Here is a 21,843-nt window from a genome sequence, read left to right as displayed (position 1 = left end):
ATTTTTTGTTTTTTTACTTTATAGTACTATAGTTGTTCTAACTCATAAATTTTTACAGTACCATTGCCCTATAGGGCATAGTATATATAATTAAAAATCTTAGTGTGAATGTGAATGCTTTCTTTCTCCAAAAGCTTCACATGGTTGAGCCTTACAATAACAACCCTGGGATGAAAGTTTAGTTAGCATTATCCCTCTTTCACAACCATTTTTATAGCTAAAGATATTTCCAAAGAGTTTTTCATTCATTAGAATCATGGAATGGAATGATGAAAAATATACTAATGTACCAAGTTCTACCAGAAGTGGGAGTAATTGGTCCAAAGTTTGGAAAGAGCTCCCTTGCCCGGAATACTGTTTTTCTTATCTTTTCCCTTAGGACCTAATACCCTACTGTACAAGCAAGTGAATGGACCAGAATATTTAGCTAGTTCCTTTAAGTTCTCTTCTGAAAATTCATATTTATTTCTGGCAATCAGTACATCAGGCTGTTTAACACGTTTGCTTCCTTTTCCAGATGCCCAAGAACAAAGGTAGAGGAGCAATGGTTAGGGGGATCAGAAAAAACAAACTTTCCAGGCCTTACATTTCCCATTCCCTCCCTAGACAAAATCTAGAGTAATAACCATCCACATACTTAACGTTTTCCTTATGTACAAATAAATTTCAGTTTAACTGTTGAAATTCTATGGCGTCTGTTCTCTTTGTAGTCAATCATAAATTTTAATTTAAAGGAGTATTTTAAAATTTAATTCTTATTTAAGGCAGCATTTTGTTTTGTACTTGCCTACAAATGTTTTCCTCAGATCTGAATCTTTGCTTATGGTTGATATAAGGAAAAATGCTGTTGAGTCTGTGTTTATTAACTTTTATGGATAGTTGTTTTTTTTTTTTTTTTTTAACATTTCTGGTCTAATTGAAGTTCAGCTAAGGAAGACCTAGGCTTTTATGTATCAATATACATATGAAACTCTTCTGTGCATAGGATCAGCACAAGAATTTAAGTAATCATATCAAATGCTAAACTTGCATAGTTCTGTGTACTGTTCTAAATACTTTCTTTCTTTCTTTCTTTCTTTCTTTCTTTCTTTCTTTCTTTCTTTCTTTCTTTCTTTCTTTCTTCCTTTCTTTCTTTCTTTCTCTTTCTTTCTTTCTCCCTCTCTCTCTTATTTCCCTCCTCCCTCCCTCCCTTCCTTCCTTCCTTCCTTCCTTCCATCCTCATAATAACTACTGGAGAGCAAGTACTATTATTATCCCTATTTTATCAATGGGAAGATGGAGGCATAGAGATGTTAAGTAGTTGCCTAAAGTCAATGTGGTTTATCTGTTTAAAGTAACAGATAGGGCCAGGATTTAAACACGGAAGTCTGGTTTCAGAGTCCATATGCACAGCATAATTGCTGTGTTATGTGGCTTCCCATTGGCTCAAGATTTTAGCCACAGATTAAATAGGAATCATCAATTGAAAGACATATCCTGTTCCTATGGTAATGCTCACCCCTTAGTATTCAAGTTTGGGTTTGTAAATTCCCCACATGAACTTTGAAATCTATATCACACCACTAAATATACTATCAACTCCTACTCTTTGGTATGATTCTCCTTTCATTCTTTATACAGTGGGCCCTCCATATCCGCGGGTTCCACATCTGCAGATTCAAGCAACCATGGATCGCAAATATTCAGAAAAAAATTCCAGAAAGTTCCAAAAAGCAAAACTTGAGTTTGCTGTGTGCTGGCAGCTATTTACATAGTATTTACATTGTATTAGTTATTATAAGTAACCTAGAGATGATTTAAAGTACATGAGAGGATGTGCATAGGTTATAAACAAATACTATGCCATTTTATGTAAGGGCCATCAGCATCTGTGGATTTTGGTCTCCTTGAGGGGTGGGGGGTGGATCCTGGAACTAGTCCTCCACAGATACCAAGGGACAACTGTATTTAAAATTCATGTGTTCAGTGAACATTTGAGTCTTTACTGTACCCTAGACATTCTTTTAAACAATGGGATTATAAAGATGGCCACATTTATTTAATATCCCATCTTGTTCCAAAAAGAATTTGAGGCGCACCAAGATCTCTAAGACACTGTCCCTTCCCTCATAGAATTTACAATCTAATGGAGATATTTATACAAATAATTATAAATGGTAAATGTCTGCTAATAGAGATGTTTCACAGAGAACTTTACCTTTGGTCATAGTCTTAAAGTTTACCAGGTTGGGGAATGACAGAGAGTGGGAAAGTTGTCTAAAGTCAGGAAGACACAAAACAGCAGAGCATGTAGTTTGATGTGGCTGAAGAAAAGGGTAATTTTCTGGTGGTAATATTATAAGAGGTTCAAAATGTAGGCAAAGGCCCTCATGTAGCATTGTTTCTTTATGTTTTAAAAATCTGTCTTAACGTAAAACATCATTTATTGCTTTCAGAAGAATAACAAAGAAATACATTTAGAAGGAAAAAGCTTAGAAAAACCTTCACTGGTCTCAAAACCCTCAAAAATATCCGGTCCATTCGTACATAAAGAAGAGCCCAAGTTGCCAGAAATCAGACAAGGAGGCCGGTTTAACAAAGTGCAAGATCTTATCTTCAAAAAACCTACAAGGCAGACCATAATGAATACAGAGACACTGAAGAAAATTCAGATTGATAGGTAAGGAACGAGAGCATATTTGGAAATGTGATAATGTATTTCTAGATGGCTGAAGAGTGGGTGCAGGAGTGGCTCACTGCTCTCTTCTTTTATGGGTTGGTCATTGTATCCGAGTGACTGCAGATAATAGGATTAGCCAAAGACTACCTAGGGGAAGTGTGGTACAGTTGAAAGTATGGTGGCTGTATGGTTGGGCAAGTTATTGAGCCTTTGTTTACAGTTTTTTAAAATGAGAATAATGGGGCTTCCCTGGTGGCGCAGTGGTTAGGAATCTGCCTGCCAGTGCAGGGGACCTGGGTTCGAGCCCTGGTCTGGGAAGATCCCACATGCCGCGGAGCAGCTAAGCCCTCAAGCCACAACTACTGAGCCCGTGTGCCACAACTACCGAGCCCGTGTGCCACAACTACCGAAGCCTGTGCGCCAAGAGCCCGTGCTCCACAACAAGAGAAGCCACTGCAATGAGAAGTCCGCGTACCACAACGAAGAGTAGCCCCCACTCGCCGCAACTAGAGAAAGCCTGCGTGCAGCAACGAAGACCCATTGCAGCCAAATATAAATAAATAAATAAATTTATTAAATAAATAAACAAATGAGAATAATGATAGCAACTTTGCAACATTAATGTAAGGATTAGCAGGAAGGTTCAGCCAAGTGCTTGACACAAATTGGTAGCTATTATGATACTTTATCCATTAGTAAGAGACAGACACTGTCAAAGTAGCCAAATTTTAAACTGCTTTAATCCTGAGGGTTTCTTAAAAGCAGTCTCAATTTCCATTGTCTCATTATTCAGTTTTTTGTTGTCAACTGGCTTGCTGACAAAGAAGCCTGTTAAGTTAAAAGAGGGTATAACCTTACGGTAAGAATTTTTGGTAAATAAGGGTTTGTAGCAATTACCCAGAGCCATTTGCCAAATCCAGCCTGTAGTCTATTTTTGAAAATAAGTTTTAGTGGAATACAGCATTGCCCATTTGTTTACATATCATCTATGGCTGCTTTCATGGGATAACAGCAGAGTTGAGTGGTTTCAACAGAGAGTTTATGTCCTGCAAAACCAAAAATATTTACTATTTGTCCCCTTACAGAAAAACTTGCTGACCCCTGCTTTAGGCCCTCACCAGAAGGGTATTGTCTCTTGCTAAAAACAATCTGGTACAGATTTGCATACATGACAGACAGTGTCCTGTTTATAAGCTGCTAGTTAATGTCCTTTCATTCTCAGTGTGTTGGATCATATTTTTTAATTGATTTCTTGACTCCATTGTAGTTATTTTCTTAATATAGTTATTGAATCTTTTTGTGTGAACTATTGGTAATAAATTATTATGTAAAACAGTAAGTGTAGTTCTTACTGATTCTAGATCAAAACATTAAATAGCAGTTTTAAAAATTCTCTACCTAGGAGAATACTATAAAAAGCAATGGACTAGGAGTCAGGAATCTGGATTAAATAGTTCTAGTTCTTTTTCAAACTAGTTATGTGACTTTGGGCAAGGCATTTAACCTTCCTGAGCTTGGGTTTACTCATCTCTAAAATGTGTTGTATTAGCTCTTTAAACAAAACATTTTTTAAATGATTTAACTTTTTCAAAATTATGAAATATATCAAAAATGCAGAAAATTATAAAGAATAAAATAATGAATCCTTATGCATGTAACCACCAAATCTTAACATTTTACATGATTGCTTTAGAGTGTTTTTTCAAATAAAATAATTAGGATACAACTGAAGCCTCTGATTCTATTTCCCTCACCCTTCCCCCAAATATTTCTTCTGAATTTGTTTTTTATTATACTCTTGCATATTGTGATACTTTTATTAGGTATCTGGGTGTTTTATTTAAGCAATACATATAGTTTTACATGTTCTTAAATGTTTTATGCATAGTATCATGCTGTACATTCCAGGTCTGTTAGTCCTTCGTATGTAAACATTTTCAGGTCAGGGAATTTCTCTTTTATTTCTAGTTTGCTAAGAGTTTTTGTTGTTTGTTTTTATTTTTAAAAAATTTTTTTAAAATTTTAAATATTTATTTATTTATTTATTTATTTATTTATTTCTTGTGTTGGGTCTTTGTTGCTGCACACCGTCTTTAGTTGTGGTGAGCAGGGGCTACTCTTTGTTGCAGTGCGTGGGCTTCTCATTGCGGTGGCTTCTCTTCTTGTGGAGCACAGGCTCTAGGTACGCAGGCTTCAGTAGCTGTGGCACGTGGGCTCAGTAGTCATGGCTCGCGGGCTCTAGAGCGCAGGCTCAGTAGTTGTGGCGCACGGGCTTAGTTGCTCTGCAGCATGTGGAATCTTCCTGGACCAGGGCTCAAACCCGTGTCCCCTGCATTGGCAGGCGGATTCTTAACCACTGCGCCACCAGGGAAGTCCCTGTTGTTTGTTTTTAAATGATGTGATGATCATATGGCTTTTTTCTCCTTTTGTCTTTATTAATGTGAGGAATTCCATTAATAGATTTTCTAATACTAAACTATTTTTGCATTCCAAGAATAATTCCAACTTAGTTATGATGTTCCTTCTGGGTCTTGTGTGATTTCTGTAGCCCTTTGGGAATGTAGGGAAATATATCTTATTAATTCATCTTTTTTGTTTCTCCTTACAGGCAATTTTTCAGTGATGTAATTACAGAAACCATGCAGGAGTTGCAAGATTCAGGCACTTTCACCAATCTCCTGAAAGCTTTGGGCAAAGAAAGGGAAAACAAAATGCATTTCTATAATATCATTGCCAGGTCAGAGTAATTTTAGTTTTATTTGCTTTGCTGCATTTTAAAGTTCTATAAAATTCTCACTGGAAGTCTTAGATTTCTAAAGCAAATCAAATTTTTGCTTTTGAATGAAGATAAGTAGAAGTCAGAAATTTGGGTTTTATTCCTAGTTCTGCTGGGACAATAACTCAATTTCTGGGCTTCAGTTATCTGTGTCTACAATATATAAAGTACAATATAGGTACTATAAACGGGTAGTGCATAATCTGTGGTTTGTTTTGGCAATGACAATCTCAAGATTCTAGTTAAGTTCATGCTTTCTTTTTTTATAAATTTATTTATTTTAGTTATTTATTTTTGACTGCGTTGGGTCTTCATTGCTGTGCATGGGCTTTCTCTAGTTGCGTTGAGCAGGAGCTACTCTTCATTGCAGTGCATGGGCTTCTCATTGTGGTGGCTTCTCTTGTTGCAGAGCATGGGCTCTAGAACACAAGCTCAGTAGTTGTGGCACACAAGCTTAGTTGTCCCGCAACATGTGGGATCTTCCTAGACCAGGGATCGAACCCACGTCCTCTGCATTGGCAGGTGGATTCTTAACCACTGCGCAACCAGAGAAGTGCAAGTTCATGCTTTCTAAAAATTCCTGAGTAGCAGTATTTCTCTAGCTGCAATTTAGTGATAAGTGTTTTTGTTGTTGTTGTTGCTATAGACTGAATGTTCTTGCCCCTCCCCTTAGTTTTTGGAAATCCTGACCCCTAATGTGATGGTATTAGGAGGTGGGACCTTTGGTAGGTGATTAGGTTGTGAGGGTGGAGCCTTCATCAATGGGATTAGTGCCCTTATAAAAGAGACCGAGCAGAGCTCCCTCTCCCCTTCTGTCATATATACATACAAATGAAAATGGCCATTTGTCAACCAGGTAGCTGGTTCTCACCAGACACTGAATCTGATAGCACCTGGATCTTGGACTTAATAGCCTCTAGAACTGTGAGAAATCCATTTCTTTGTTTGTAAGCCACTCAATCTATGATATTTTTGTTATAGCAGCCCAAGCTAAGATAAGTATTGTTTTGTTTTTTCTTGTATTGTTCTGTTATTTTATTTTAAACCTAAATAATGGGATTGCTGGAGATAAGCAGAATTCTGTTTCTGAGAGCAAACAGAAACAACATAAAATAGTTAAATTCTCATTCAGACAGTACTGAGTTTGAATTCTGCTCTGCCATTTACTATTTGTGTGACCATGGCAAGTGTGTTAGTCTGTGTCTTCTGAGAGATAGATGCCAAGATGACATTATTAATGTAAAGATTTTATCAGGGAAACACCTATGTGAGAGAAAATGAGAAGGGAGCCTTTGGATTCAATGCTGGACTCACCCTAAGTGAAGGAGATGAAGGTTGAGTGGAAGATACTGCCCTGCAGTCTAAGGATGGTTTGGCAAGGTCATCAGGGAGCCCTTGAGCCAAAGTCAAGCATCAGAAAAGTCCTCGGTCTCCCAGGAAGGGATGATCTTATCCCTGCCACACTCAAAACTTGGCTGGGAGCAGTCAGTGGGAAGTGTGGCCTCAGAGCACACACAGTGAAGGAGTTCCGAGCCTAGAGCTGGGACCCTTACTTGCTTACGTCGCCTGTACTTGGAGGTCTGTGTGGCACATTCTCATGTCCTCCACAGCAAGTTACCTCAGCATTCTACATGCATTTTCCTCATCTGTAAAATAGAGGTAATGATAAAGACTACCACATAAGGTTATTGAGAGGTGCTCAGAATAGAAAGGAGTCTTCTTTTTCCTCTTCCTGTTCCTCTTCTTCTTAGCTTTTTCTCAGCAGCAGCTATTTTAGAGATAACATAGTCTTTTTTTAAAGTGTTACTGAAAGTTTGCTGCATGGACCAGCACCATTAGCACCACCTGGGAACTTGGTAGAGATACAAATTCCAGGGCCCCCAACCCAGACCAAATGAATGAGAATCTCTGGGGTAGAGCCCAGGAATCTGTTTCTTAGCTTCTAGGCGAACCCTGTGCACCCTAAAGTTTGAGAAGCACTACTCTAAACACAAATTATTCTTATTTCTCCTAGGGAGAAAAATGGAAGAAAAAAGATAAAATCTCTACAAAAACAGCTACTTAATGTCAAAAGAGAAAGGCAAGGTGAAGTACAGGTAAGAATTACCTGGGCAACACCAAAAGTTACTGAGCTCAAACAGCTAAATAGAAGTCATCTTTCTCAAGCAAAAAAAAAAAAAAGAAGTTATGTATAAGAAATTGTCGTTTCTCCTGGGGTGCCTAAACTATTAAAAATATAAAGAGAGTAATTAGATATTTGGCCTGGAATGTACAATTATGTCCAGAATCGACCTCTGGGAGACCCTAACCCTCTGGAGCTCTAAGCCTGTTCTTACCCCTCCCAACTGATCCAACCACATCACCCACTCCTTCCCTCCAGGAGACTGTGTCTCAGGCAGTCTCTTGTATGCCAAGATCCCAGATGGGAGACCATAGTCCTAGGTAGGACATTAAGCACATTACATACCTCCTTACACCTGATGGTTAGGGTTAATAATGTCATTTGCATTATATTTCAAGTACAGAGTGGATTTATTGAGCTTCTGTGGTCATTAGGGCCTAACCTTATGTCTAATCTACCTCTATGGGAAAATGCATCCTGAGTTTTAAGCAAGTGACTTGCAAAACAATGTTTGGGCTACAACCTAGGCAGTTAGAAATTAGTACCATTAGGATGACTAACACTATTAGCAGTTTAGAAAGTTACAAAGTATGGCCTAATATCAGCTTTTCACTGCCTAGCTATTTGAACAAGTTTATGCTTCCAATCAGGGAATCTTCATCATTCCCTACACAGAAGTTAGAATAATATTTGAAAAATATATTCGGAAGAATTGTCTAAAAAAGGTCACTAACCTTTCTTCTGAGATACTATCTTTAGGTCTTCTGAACAAATCATTTATTTGTTCTATTATCTCTCATTTCCTATTATCAATTTTGAAGTAACTTTGGTATTGATTTTCACTTCATTATCCCTATTAACCCTCTGTTTATAGCCTACATTTTTAGAAAGCCATTTCTTTTTACATTTATTTTTATTTATTTATTTATTTTTGGCTGCATCGGGTCTTAGTTGCTGCACGAGGGATCTTTGTTGCAGCGCATGGGCTTCTCTCTAGTTGTGGTATGCGGGTTTCCTCTTTCTAGTTGTGGGGTGAGGGCTCCAGAGCATGTGGGCTCTGTAGTTTGTAGCACATGGGCTCTCTAGTTGTGATGCGCAGGCTCAGTAGTTGTGGTGCATGGGCTTAGTTGCCCTGCAGCATGTGACATCTTAGTTCCACGACCAGGGATGGAACCCGCGTCCTCTGCTTTGGAAGGTGGATTCTTTACCACTGGATCACCGGGGAAGTCCCCTGAAAACCATTTCTGCACCACCCTCCCCCTCAAAGGCTTCATAAAAACTGGTGTGCACTTAGGTTTTCTCTCTAATGAATAGACTTTTTCAGAGGTTTCTTAGCCTTTTTTCCCTCAAAAGCGCTACCATTATTTAAAACTTCCTCTTTTATTTCTTGACTATTAAAAAAGAAGATATTTGTATCAATGTCCTTTTAAGGCTCCAAACCAAATAGTATCAAAAGAGACCTCAGGGGGCTTCCCTGGTGGTGCAGTGGTTGAGAATCCGCCTGCCAATGCAGGGGACACGGGTTCGAGCCCTGGTCTGGGAGGATCCCACATGCCACGGAGCAACTAAGCCCGTGAGGCTCAACTACTGAGCCTGCGCGTCTGGAGCCTGTGCTCCGCAACAAGAGAGGCCGTGATAGTGAGAGGCCCGCGCACCACGATGAAGAGTGGCCCCCGCTTGCCGCAACTAGAGAAAGCCCTCGCACAGAAACAAAGACCCAACACAGCCATAAATAAATAAAAAAATAAATTAATTAAAAAAAAATTTTCCTTTTGAAAAAAAAAAAGAGACTTCAGGTTTCGCACTCTGCCAATCAACTCCCCTTTGCTACTATCACAGCCACTGTTTTTCTTTTTTTTTTAAACACTTTAAATTACATTGTTGGGGACTTCCTGGTGGTCCACTGGTTAAGACTTCGCCTGCGAATGCAGGGGGTGTGGGTTTGATCCCTGGTCGCGGGTTTGATCCCTGGTCACGGAGCTAGGATCCCACATGCCTCATGGCCAAAAAAACCAAAAAAACATGAAACAGAAGCAATATTGTAACAAATTCAATAAAGACTTAAAAAAAAATATATTGTTGACAGTATAATTTTCCAGACAACAGGTAACACTAGATTGTGAAACTTACCTTCTTGGATTACAGTCTCAGCTGTTACATTCAGACCCAGTAAAACTAAAGTAGAATATCTCTCAGATATTTTGATCATCAGCAAAGGAGTAGATAAACCAGAACTAGAAGATGCAAGGCAAACCTTGAATAAAAAACAGCTATCAAGATGAAATCAAGTTAAATCCCTAGAGTTACTAAAAAACCAGTGGTCAAGTCAAGGTTGGAAAACAAGAAGATAGTTAGGAGGTACATGGATATTAGAGACCTGTGGGTCAGAAAATGATGATAGTAATTAGGATGGCAGGTTTGAGTGTGTGAAAGTATGTGTGGAGATCACTGGAATGTGAGGGAGCAATTGCCTTATGAAGCTTCCTACTGGGTCCCCAGGCAAAACGACAAAGTCACAAAGGAAAAAAATCAGGTTGCTGTTAGACTTCTGAACATCAGCACACAAAGCCAGATAACAGTGGAGCAGTATTTTCATGAAACTAAAGGGGAAAAAAGAGAGACCCAAGGTCAATATATAAAAATTAATGTATCTTTTCCAAACATCAGCAGCAGACTTAGAAAAAGAAATTGAAGTATATATATTTATAATATCATCAAAAATATCAAATATCTAGCAATGAATCCAGTGGCAGCAGCAAAATGTACAGGACTTCTTTGCAGAAAACTATAAAACAGTACTGAAAAATTAAATAATATTTAAATAATTGGAGGGATATACTATGTTTATGGATTGGAAGACTCCAATTAAAAAGATGTGGATTCTTCAAAAATTGGTTGATACATTGAATTCAATCCCAATCAGAATCTTGATTGGATTTAATTTAATTTACGTATTTACTCATTTTTGTGAGACTTGACAAACTGATTCTAAAATTTATATTGAAATGCCAAGGACCAAGAATAGTCAAGACACTATTAAAGAGAACTTGCGGGACTTTCCTGGTGGCACAGCGGTTAAGAGTCTGCCTGCTGGTGCGGGGGACGCTGTTTCGACCCCTGGGCTGGGAGGATCCCACGTGCCGCGGAGCAACTGGGCCCGTGCGCCACAACTACTGAGCCTGCGCTCTAGAGCCCACGTGACACAACTACTGAAGCCCATGCGCCTAGAGCCCGTGCTCTGCAGCAAGACAAGCCACTGCAATGAGAAGCCCGGCAACCACAACCAAGAGTAGCCCCCGCTCACTGCAACTAGAGAAAGCCTGCTCACAGCAACGAAGACCCAACGCAGCTTAAAAATAATAATAATAAATAAGTTTAAAAAAAAAAGAAAAAAGAAGTTATTATATTATGTAACTGTTTAAAAGGTCATATAACATTTGTCTTCAATTACCCTGTGCCAAGTCAAAGGCATCTAGTTTTAATGCTATTGCCATGGGCCTCTGATTACTCTGGTTCTCCTCTGTATAGCTGTTCTGCACAAACTTACGGCATTCCATATTGACAGTGTGGAAACAGAGGAGGATATAAAATGCTTACAGGCTATGATTGTAAAACCATGATTAAGTCATACTAATAAGTGAACCCAAGTGTCATGCCATTTCTTCATCTTCCAATATGCAACAAAGATCCAGCCTAGAAATACTGAGTTATAGGCCAAGGATCTTCAGTTGTATGAATTCCTTTTAAGATTCTCACTAAGAAGAGATCTGCCTTCACCATAACCCATTATCATAACCCTGGTTGTCCATGGTATCTAGAGCTTTCTCCATGATCAATCATGAACTGATGCAGCATATTTGTGGGTTTGTGTAGCAGACCAAACTTTACTTCCAAATCCCCAAACTGCCTTCAGATCTAGACTTCTGGACTTGTTATTTGAATTCAGAGAAGCTTTAGTAATGGAAAGAAGCAGTCAACCAATTAGAGTTAATAAGGCTCCGATGGCTGCCACAATATTGTGAGCAGAAGTCTTTTTTTTTCTCCCCAGCTGCAGCGTGGGGCTTGTGGGATCTTAGTTCCCCGACCAGGGATCATTGAACCCAGGCCCATGGCAGTTAAAGCACTGAGTCCTAACCACTGGACTGCCAGGGAATTCCCCCAGAGGCTTTTAATGGTAGTGTCTGTTTTCATAATTGAACACAAAGTAGGGAGGAGAGTACTGGTTCCTGAAATTTTGGGGAGCTGGAGAAGATGGAACTTGTCTTATACCTCAGGCTGCCTCTTTGGTTGGATGGAAAAAGGAAAATGGAAATGTGGTCTATTAAAGTGATAAAAGCCATGGGAAAAAAATAGAGTTCTGTATTAAATTAACATTTATATTTGCCTGTCCGTCTGTAACTAAGAATACTGGCTGATTCTATGAGAGTCTATGAATAAACTCTGAGCCAAATAGTCTCCCGTTCTAAAATGCAGATGAAGCATGATCAAGTCAGAACTTCTAAAGTTTCAGGCTCCAATTCCACCCACTGCTTTCATTTCCATTTGAACTATTACCTTTCCAATCACACCAATTTCCTCTTTTCTTTCCTTTTGTACTAAAATATTCGCACACTTCACTGTCTTGGATAATCTCATCTGAGTAAACTCCTTCTTAAATGTGATGTCTGTATACTCCAATAAAGATGTTAAAAAAAAATGTGATGCCTAAAACTGTACACACTATTATAGATGTCTAACCACAACAGAGGATAGGGGAGAATTTTTTCCCTGTTATATAAACAGTATACAGTGCCACAAATTACAGTAATATAAACAAAGAGGAAGCACTCCAAATGCTTTTCACAATATTGTATGGCAATATTCTTTCATGATTGTGAAGATTCTGATGACAAACCACTAGAAGAAGCACAGTGAAAGGAAGACTCTGAGAAGTCTAAAGAATACAAGGGAAGGGAGGCACCTTTTTTACAGTGCTGCTATTACAACAACCAGTGGTGGGGCCCTAACCTCAGGTTCTCATGTTAGAAGCTGGGTAAGCCTCTAATGAAAGTGTTGGAAGACAAGTTAGGTCTTCACAATTCTCAACTTACAAGATTCTTCTAACCAAAATCAGGACTTTAGTTTCACCTTTGCTTCTTCTTGGAGTCAGTCCAGAGTTCTAATAATCAACAGGGTTTTGAATTCTAATGTCTCTTACGTATCATATACCAGCTTTGAGTTGTTTGCAAATTTAACAAGCATGTTTTCTATATCTGTATTTAATTCTTTAATCCATTTTGGAGCCTAGAGTTCATCATCATCATTGCAACCTGTTCTCTTTGGTACTCTTTCTATTTCTGGCCCCCCAAAAGGAAATTAGTCATTAAAGAATGCAAAAAGCTGAGGGGATGAGTGAAGAAAGAGCGAGGTAACATGCGAAAAATAGTAATAGTGTGGCCAGAGAGAAAACGAAGTGTGGCTTGGAGTGTGGAGCAGTTCAGGGATGTTTTAAGATATCATGCAAAGCTTCCAGTATAGCACAGAGCTTTCCAAAGTGCAGTCAGTGACCATGGATGGCAATGGAGTTGCTGAATGAAGAACAAAAGGATGAGAAATCAGGAGGGCTGTAGTTGATGTAGGGCTACCCAGTCTAGACATTCGTGTGAACCCAGGTGTAAGAAACAAATTTTCATGATTAACTCCTGCTAAGGAAGAGGTACAAAATGCTCTTCATCCAGCCGTAGAATACAGATGGTCACTATGAGGGTCAAAGGCAAGAGTTTGTACTCAAAATCACTGAGCACCATTAGGAAGATCCCTCTCAATATTGCCGTAAGATTTTAGGGTTCTAGGACATCCAGCTTGTGCCCTTTGACTCCTTTTATAACCAGTCAAAATGAGTAGGGGTGGGTTCATATCCTTCATGCTTACTGCATCTAACCTCAATAATCATGGCAAAGCTGAAGTAAGTGAAGGACTCTTCTTTAACAGCCAGCCTTCTCCTTGAAGGCTCAAGCTTCTAGCTTACATAAGATATATCTCTATATGTATGTATGTTATCTACCTATCTATCTCTACTTCCAGTTGTCCAGCACTCAAAATTTAAGGGAAATGAGAATTCCTAGGCCCAGTGGGGAAATAGCTCCTTCTTGGAATCCTGTTCTGAGAACATCTCCCCAGTGCTATATACCTCCGTGGCAGCTCCAGCATTGGAAAGGTTTATTATACATGCTGGAGTCAATAGGATGAGGTAAGGGCAAACTGCTTTAAGAAACTCTAGATCAGCGTAAAATCAGGCACTATTGCTGCCTCAGGACTTTGGCATACATTTTTCCTTTTTCTTAGAATTCCCCTCGACCCCACTTTTCCTTTTTTTTTTTAAATTTTACTTTATTTATTTTTGGCTGTGTCGGGTCTTCATTGCTGCACGCGGGCTTTCTCTAGTTGCGGCGAGCAGGGGCTACTCTTCATTGCGGTGCGTGGGCTTCTTATTGCGGTGGCCTCTGTTGTTGCGGATCACAGGCTCTAGGTGCGTGGGCTTCAGTAGTTGTGGCACACGGGCTCAGTAGTTGTGGCTCACGGGCTCAGTAGTTGTGGCACATGGGCCTAGTTTTTCCACAGCATGTGGGATCTTCCTGGACCAGGGCTCGAACCCGTGTCCCCTGTATTGTCAGGCAGATTCTTATCCACTGCACCACCAGGGAAGCGCAACCCATTTTTCTTACCCTTCAGGTGTCAGATTAAACATTCCTTTCTCAGAGAATCCTTTTTTGGACTATCCAATCTAATGTAGGTCTCTCTTGTTATTTTCTCTCATAGCCTGTTGCCCTTTTCTTTCATAGCATATTTCACATTTTAAAAAGTTTATATGTATTTGTTTCCTTTTAATTACATCTTTCCCACTAGATTGTAAGCTCTATGAGGGCAAGGACCATGTCTATTTGGCCTTTACTGTTTACCTAGAGTCTAGTTCAATGCCTGATACATAATAAATATTTTAAAAATGAATACCAAGGCCATTAAATTGCCAAGCACTTATCAAAAAGGCCTGATATTACAAGTGTTGGCAAGGATGTGGAGAAAAGGGAACCCTCATGTACTGTTGGTGGGAAAGTAAACTGGTGCAGTCACTATGGAAAACAGTATGGAGATTCCTCAAAAAATTAAGAATAAAACTACCATATCATTCATTGATTCCACTTCTGGGTATTTATCCAAAGAACATGAAAACACTAATTCGGAAAGATATACGTACCCCTATGTTCATTGCAGCATTGTCCACAATAGCCGAGATAAGGAAACAACCTAAGTGCCCACTGACAGATGAATGGATAAAGAAGATATGGTATATATATACACAGTATATACACAATGGAATACTACTCAGCCATAAGAAGATGAAGTCTTGCTACTTGTGACAACATGGATGGACATTGAGATTATCATGCTAAGTGAAATAAGTCAGACAGAGAAAGATAAATAACATATAATTTCACTCATGTGGAATCTAAAACAAACAAACAAAACAAAAATAGATGAGCAGACCAAACAAAAACAAACATGTAGAACAGAGTAGTGGTTACCAGAAGGGGAAAGGATTAGGGGTGGGAAATGGGTAAAGGGGGTCAACTGTATGGTGACAGATGGAAACTGAACTTTTGGTGGTGAGCACATTGTAATGTATACAGAAATTGAAATATAATGTACACATGAAACTTACATAATATTATAAACCAATGTTAACTCAATTAAAAAAAGAAAAGAAATTGCCAAGCACTTTGGAACCTGTGAAGAGTTTTCACACATATTGTCAATCAATCCTTATAATTACTTGCTAAGATATTGCAGGCAGGGTAGATATTAATGTTTCTATTTTAAAGAAAGTAAGACTTAGAGAGTTTAACTGACGTGGCCAAATTCACACAGCTGGTGGGGCTTGGGTGGGAAGTTAGGTCTTTTGATCATTTAGTTCAGTGCTCTTTCCACCAAAATGAGATAGTAATGGGAAATTTGTGTGGATACAGAGTACCCAAATGGTGTGCCTAGGAAAGAATCTCACAGTCCTGATGCTTAGAACTACTTATCTTTCATTTTCATTTATACTATCCATGATTACTGGGTAAATTTCCCATAGTGTGATAGCAGAAAAATAGATCCAGTTCCTTGTTGAAATATAAGAACAAAAGGTAGGTTCTCTGTCTAGCTGTGACCCGCTGAGGCTGCACAGCAGCATAGGGACGGTAGCCTTGTCCGGCTACTGCAGCACTAAGGTGTCAGTTGGTCCCGCCAGAACACTTCAGTTCTGCCCTGCAAAGATATATTTAATAACTGATTGGTGTGCCCCTTTAATACAAGAAAATGGAAACTGAACAGCCAGAGGAAACCTTTCCCAACACCGAAACCAATGGTGAATTTGGTAAACGCCCTGCTGAAGATATGGAAGACGAACAAGCTTTTAAAAGATCTAGAAACAATGATGAGATGGTTGAATTACGCATTCTGCTTCAGAGCAAGAATGCTGGGGCAGTGATTGGAAAAGGAGGCAAGAATATTAAGGCTCTCCGTACAGACTACAATGCCAGTGTTTCAGTCCCAGACAGCAGTGGCCCCGAGTGCATATTGAGTATCAGTGCTGATATTGAAACAATTGGAGAAATTCTGAAGAAAATCATCCCTATCTCGGAAGAGGGCCTGCAGGTGCCATCACCCACTGCAACCAGCCAGCTCCCGCTCGAATCTGATGCTGTGGAATGCTTAAATTACCAACACTATAAAGGAAGCGACTTTGACTGCGAGTTGAGACTGTTGATTCTTCAGAGTCTGGCTGGAGGAATTATTGGGGTCAAAGGTGCTAAAATCAAAGAACTTCGAGAGAACACTCAGACAACAATCAAGCTTTTCCAGGAATGTTGTCCTCAATCCACTGACAGAGTTGTTCTTATTGGAGGAAAACCTGATAGGGTTGTAGAGTGCATAAAGATCATCCTTGATCTTAAATCAGAGTCTCCCATCAAAGGACATGCTCAGCCTTATGACCCCAATTTTTACGATGAAACCTATGATTATGGTGGTTTTACAATGATGTTTGATGACCGCCGTGGATGTCCTGTGGGATTTCCCATGCGGGGAAGAGGTAGTTTTGACAGAATGCCTCCTGGTCGGGGTGGGCGTCCCATGCCTCCATCCAGAAGAGATTGTGATGTGAGCCCTCGTTGAGGACCTCGTCCACCTCCTCCTGGACGAGGTGGCTGGGGTGGTGGCAGAGCTCAGAATCTTTCTCTTCCTCCACCACCACCACCTAGAGGAGGAGATCTAATGGCCTATGACAGAAGAGGGAGACCTGGAGACTGTTATGATGGCATGGTTGGTTTCAGTGCTGATGAAACCTGGGACTCTGCAGTAGATACATGGAGCCCATCAGAGTGGCGGATGGCTTATGAACCACAGGGTGGCTCTGGATATGATTATTCCTACGCAGGGGGTCGTGGCTCATACGGTGATCTTGGTGGACCTATTATTACTACACAAGTAACTATTCCCAAAGATCTGGCTGGATCTATTATTGGCAAAGGTGGTCAGCGGATTAAACAAATCTGTCATGAGTCAGGAGCTTTGATCAAAATTGATGAGCCTTTAGAAGAGTCCGAAGATCGGATTATTACCATTACAGGAACACAGGCCCAGATACAGAGTGCACAGTATTTGCTGCAGAACACTGTGAAGCAGTATTCTGGAAAGTTTTTCTAAGACTAGTGAAGGAGTCCTGCATCCTTTTTTTTTTTCTCTGCTTCTGTTTAAAAAGCCAACATTCCTCTGCTTCACAGGTGTTCTGCATTTGAGGTGTAGTGAAATCTTTGCTGTTCACCAGATGTAATGTTTTAGTTCCTTACAAACAGACTTACTTGGGGGTTGGGGGAGGGTGTGCAAAAATCAACATTGAAATTTTGAAACAGCAGCAGAGTGAGTGACTTGTAATTTTTGTTCATTGTTGATGGTTTAAAAAAAAAATCCCCCCATGTAATTATTGTGAACACTTTGCTTTGTGGTCACTGTAGCATTTGGGGGGTGGGACAGGGAGGAAAAGTAGCAATAGTCCATGTGTCCCTGGCATCTATTCAGAGCAGTGTGCAGAATGTAATGCTCTTTTTTTTTTTTTTTTTTTTTTGTAATGCTCTTTTGTAAGAAACGTTTTATGATTTTTAAAATAAATTTAGTGAACCTATTTTTGGTGGTCATTTTTTTTTAAGATGGTCATTTTTCAAATGGCTGAATTCCCCCCAACCTGCCCCCAAACTAAACACTAAGTTTAATTTTCAGTCCTCTGTTGGGTATAAATAAATGCATCTCTTCTTGGACTTAGGCAAATATCTTGACACATTCAGTTCTGGTGATTTCTTAAGTGATTTGAAAGTCCGTTGCTTGGGAGGAAATTCCACCACACATTCATGCTTCTAATAAGCTGGGGATTTTTGTTTGTTTTTGCAAATGCTTGCCCCTACTTTGCAACGATTTTCTGTTTGTAGTTGTGAAGAACCAAGGTGGGGAGCAATGCAACAGATGGAGTAGTTGGTATAAGTATATACCAGAAGCCTAATGGTGGCAAGTTTTATTAATCAGAATAATACTTGGTTATGGAAGTGACTGATGCTAAATAAATTCTGATTATTTTTTATTAAATAACTTCTCACCTATAGACTTAAACTGTCAGCTTGGTAGTGTCTATTAGTTAAACTTTGTAAAAAAAAAAAATATATATATATATATATTCTTGTTTTTCCATTGTATGCAAATTGAAAGAAAAAGATGTACCATTTCTCTGTTGTATGTTGGATTATGTAGGAAATGTTTGTGGACAATTCAAAAAAAGATGAAAAAAGTTCCTGTGGATGTTTTATGTAGTATCTTGGCATTTGTATTGATAGTTAAAAGTTCACTTCCAAATAAAACTCCCATAATGCTAGATTTGATGTGTGCCCAATTTGAACAAGGGTTGATTGACACCTGTAAAATTTGTTAAAACATTCCTCTTGTAAGGAAATACAATAATCTTAAATTATTAAAAAAAAAAAAAAAGAACAAAAGGTAAGCTTAAGCCACTGACTGAGCTGAATGGAGGTAGAATGTATTTTAATTTAGAAACCTGGTCTTACCTTTACAGAGTCGGCATGAATATATTGCTCACCTCAAGGACCAGTTGCAAGAGATGAAGGCAAAAACCAGCATGGAGAATCGCTATATGAAGAGAAACACTGAGCTGCAGATTTCCCAGACCCAGAAAAAATGTAGCAAAACAGAGGAGCTCTTGCTGGAAGAGATTGAGGTAATCACTGTTAATTAGGAATGAATCAGGCTCCTGATATTGCCTCAGCTGACAAAGGAGGAGAGAGAGGGAGACTTTCCCAATCTTTGCTCTCTCCAGCAACCCTAACATTTGAGGTTAAAAACAAAAAAAGAATGAGGACTTGCTTTTTTGCAGGCAGAGATTCTGATGGGCTGTAGCTTACATCTCCTGGTTTTTTGTAATGACTTTGAAAATTGGTTTTACTTTCTTCTCTTGGTCACTTTATCCTTACTTTATAAAACCACTTGCCATTTCTCCTGGTAATTATAGGGAGAGGGCAAAACAAGATATTCAGTAACTGCAGGTTTTTGCTGCTACTTTTCTCACTCAACCAGTATCTTTCATCCCTCCATTAAGAAATACAAAATCTAGAGGGCTGAATTTCATGCAAACCTACATTTACAGAAATGAGAAGTCACAGTGAAAAATATCAGGAGAAAGAAACAAGGGTAGACCCTCATTAGAGGAGGAAGGCTAAATGGCTAAAAGAACAAGAGGTCAGCGAGAAGGAGCAAACATCAGTAGAGCGTATCACCTGTGTGCAGGAGGCGGACTCCTTTCTCTGACTTATTTGAAAGCTTACTTCCCAAGTGTGGCTTAAGACTATGACAACAAACTTTTTTCTTGCACTCTGGAATTTCCTTCTGTAGGCCTGAGAAGCTTGTGCCCTTGAAGCATTGTTTCTCTCCTTAAATGGACACCAGTTTCCAGGCCACAGGATTATGGTCCTTTTGCTCTGGGCAGTTGCCTCTGTCCAGCACAGTGCCAGACATGGCTCAGCCATGTTGTGAACATGAATTGAGTTGAAGGGAACGGAATTGCTGCTCTGGAGCAATATCTCGGAATCTTAGGATCCCAGCTGGTAGAGAAGACCTGTACTACTGTCACAGCTACACCCCTAATCTTGAGAACTCACTTCCAGCCCAGTTGGGAAGAATTCCTGACATTGGTTTGTTGTTCTCACAGAAACTAAGGCTGAAAACTGAAGAAGAGAACCGGATTCATGCAGAGATTGAAATATTCCTTAGAAAGGAGCAGCAGGTGGGTCCCCAAAACTTTCTTATCCTCTGACATGTTTGTGTCCTGCTTATAAAATACCAAGGACAGCAAAAAAAATTTAAGGAAAGAAAAATCAACCATAATTCTACCAGCCTAATAAATGAGCTGTATAGCCCACTTTTCTTTAAAAGTTGTCTATCTGGATAAATATTTTATAAAGCTGTAATTTGAGTACAGGTAAAATTTTGTCCTCTACCTTTATCATTTAGCACTATATAAGAAACAGTTTTCTTGTTCCTATATTGCTTCATAGTCATAATTTAAAACTAAAATTTCCTGATTTCTTAAAATTATAAAAATAGCATATTCTTAGTTGAGGGAAGATTTTAAAAAAATTGCCAATTGGGGACTTCCCTGGTGGCACAGTGGTTAAGAATCCGCCTGCCAGTGCAGGGGACACGGGTTCGAGCCCTGGTCTGGGAAGATCCCACATGCCGTGGAGCAACTAAGCCCGTGCGCCACAACTACTGAACCTGCGCTCTAGAGCCCACGAGCCACGACTACTGAGTCCACATGCCACAACTACTGAAGCCCGTGCGCCTAGAGCCCATGCTCCACAACAAGAGAAGCCACTGCAATGAGAAACCTGTACACGGCAATGAAGAGTAGCCCCCGCCCGCCACAACTAGAGAAAGCCTGCATGTAGCAATGAAGACCCAACGCAGCCAAAAATAAATTAATTAATTAATTAAAAAAAAATTGCCAGTTGGTTTTTTACTCATTTTTCCATTTTATTACAGTCTCTTCATAAAATAATTTTAAGTGGTTTTATAATGTTCCATTGAATGGTTATTCCATAATTTGTTACTCTTTGTTTTGGATATTAGGTTATTTCCAAAGTTTCATTATTATAAATAATTCAGTAATGAAAGCTTTGCCCAAATAACTGTTTTATTCATTGCAATTACTTACTAAAAGTAAATCTCAAGCATGAGATTATCAATACAGAGAGTCTGTTATTTTGTGACTTTTGATAAATAATGCTAGTACTTTCTATTTTACACTGACATCAGCAATTTATGCAAGCACTAATTTCAAGGTATCCTCAATAGAACTAGCTGTTTTCGATTTTTTTTTTTTTTTTTAACTTGCAGAATCTGGCTTTAATGAATTTGAACACAAGGCACAGTCTTCCAGGTGTATGTAAATATATGTCCATTTTAAAATTGCCTTTTGCTTCTTCCATCTCTAATTCTTTTGGACAGGAATGAAAGAATGTTTAAATTCTTTCTTATTCAAGCAAGAACTTCTTTAGCCTAATGGTCTTTTGTTGCCTCCTAGATCTTGGTGAGTTTTCTGTGGTTAAACGATGCTTTTAATTTCTGTATCAACACAAACTGTCTTTGTTGGTTTCTCCAAAATAGTATTTTCTTCCTCTAGCGTGTCACTGCAGTCCCTTTTGGCTTTTGTTTCTTCCTCAGGGAATAAATGTGGGTGCTCCGTGCATCCCCTACGTACAAAATGCTGGATCCAGGATTCTAATCCTTGGCATTTAGGACGATCCTTTAGGGGCTTATAAGTGCGCATTTTCACTCCTACAAAGGCACTGGTCTGCTTTATGACAGAGGGCTTAACATTCCTCAATTCTATCACTCCATCCATCTTTGGTCCTGTCAGACAGGGTACTGCAAAGTTTTAGATATCTTTTAAAGTCTACTAATTTAATGAATTGTCTTATTTTGCATTTTTTGCTTACTAATAGAATTAACCATTTTTCCATGTATTTATTTACTCATTTTATTTCTTCTTGTGTGAATTATATGTGACTGAATGGTTTTAATTAGTATTTCCAATACTAATAACAAACCAAGCTGAATGGAACCTTTCAAAATATCCCTGTTGGATGAATAAGGAAAAAATTTCCAGCTTACTCATGATATAGCTTGCCTTTGAGAAAGTGGATGAAT

The 21,843-nt window shown here is 39.1% G+C and overlaps 1 protein-coding gene and 1 pseudogene across 3 annotated transcripts in view; both read left to right on the top strand.

Moving 5' to 3' along the window:
- The window catches only part of IQCG (IQ motif containing G), a 39,416-nt gene that overhangs the window by 5,791 nt on the left and 11,782 nt on the right, over window positions 1-21,843 (top strand). For 2 of the 3 annotated variants that reach the window (XM_068546565.1, XM_068546563.1), the window contains exons 4-8: window positions 2,436-2,659; window positions 5,268-5,396; window positions 7,450-7,531; window positions 18,695-18,856; window positions 19,844-19,918. In XM_068546565.1, the coding sequence (XP_068402666.1) occupies window positions 2,436-2,659; window positions 5,268-5,396; window positions 7,450-7,531; window positions 18,695-18,856; window positions 19,844-19,918 (672 nt within the window). The remainder of the gene's footprint in view (window positions 1-2,435; window positions 2,660-5,267; window positions 5,397-7,449; window positions 7,532-18,694; window positions 18,857-19,843; window positions 19,919-21,843) is intronic. The other variant, XM_068546564.1, reaches the window with a different exon arrangement.
- On the top strand, window positions 15,829-17,283 carry LOC137765708 (heterogeneous nuclear ribonucleoprotein K pseudogene; annotated as a pseudogene).

Source organism: Eschrichtius robustus, chromosome 6, assembly GCF_028021215.1.
Source record: "Eschrichtius robustus isolate mEscRob2 chromosome 6, mEscRob2.pri, whole genome shotgun sequence".
In the NCBI taxonomy this organism is placed as follows: Eukaryota; Metazoa; Chordata; class Mammalia; order Artiodactyla; family Eschrichtiidae; genus Eschrichtius; species Eschrichtius robustus.
The sequence above is the reverse complement of the archived record's forward strand: the minus strand, read 5'-3'. Positions and strand labels throughout refer to the sequence as shown.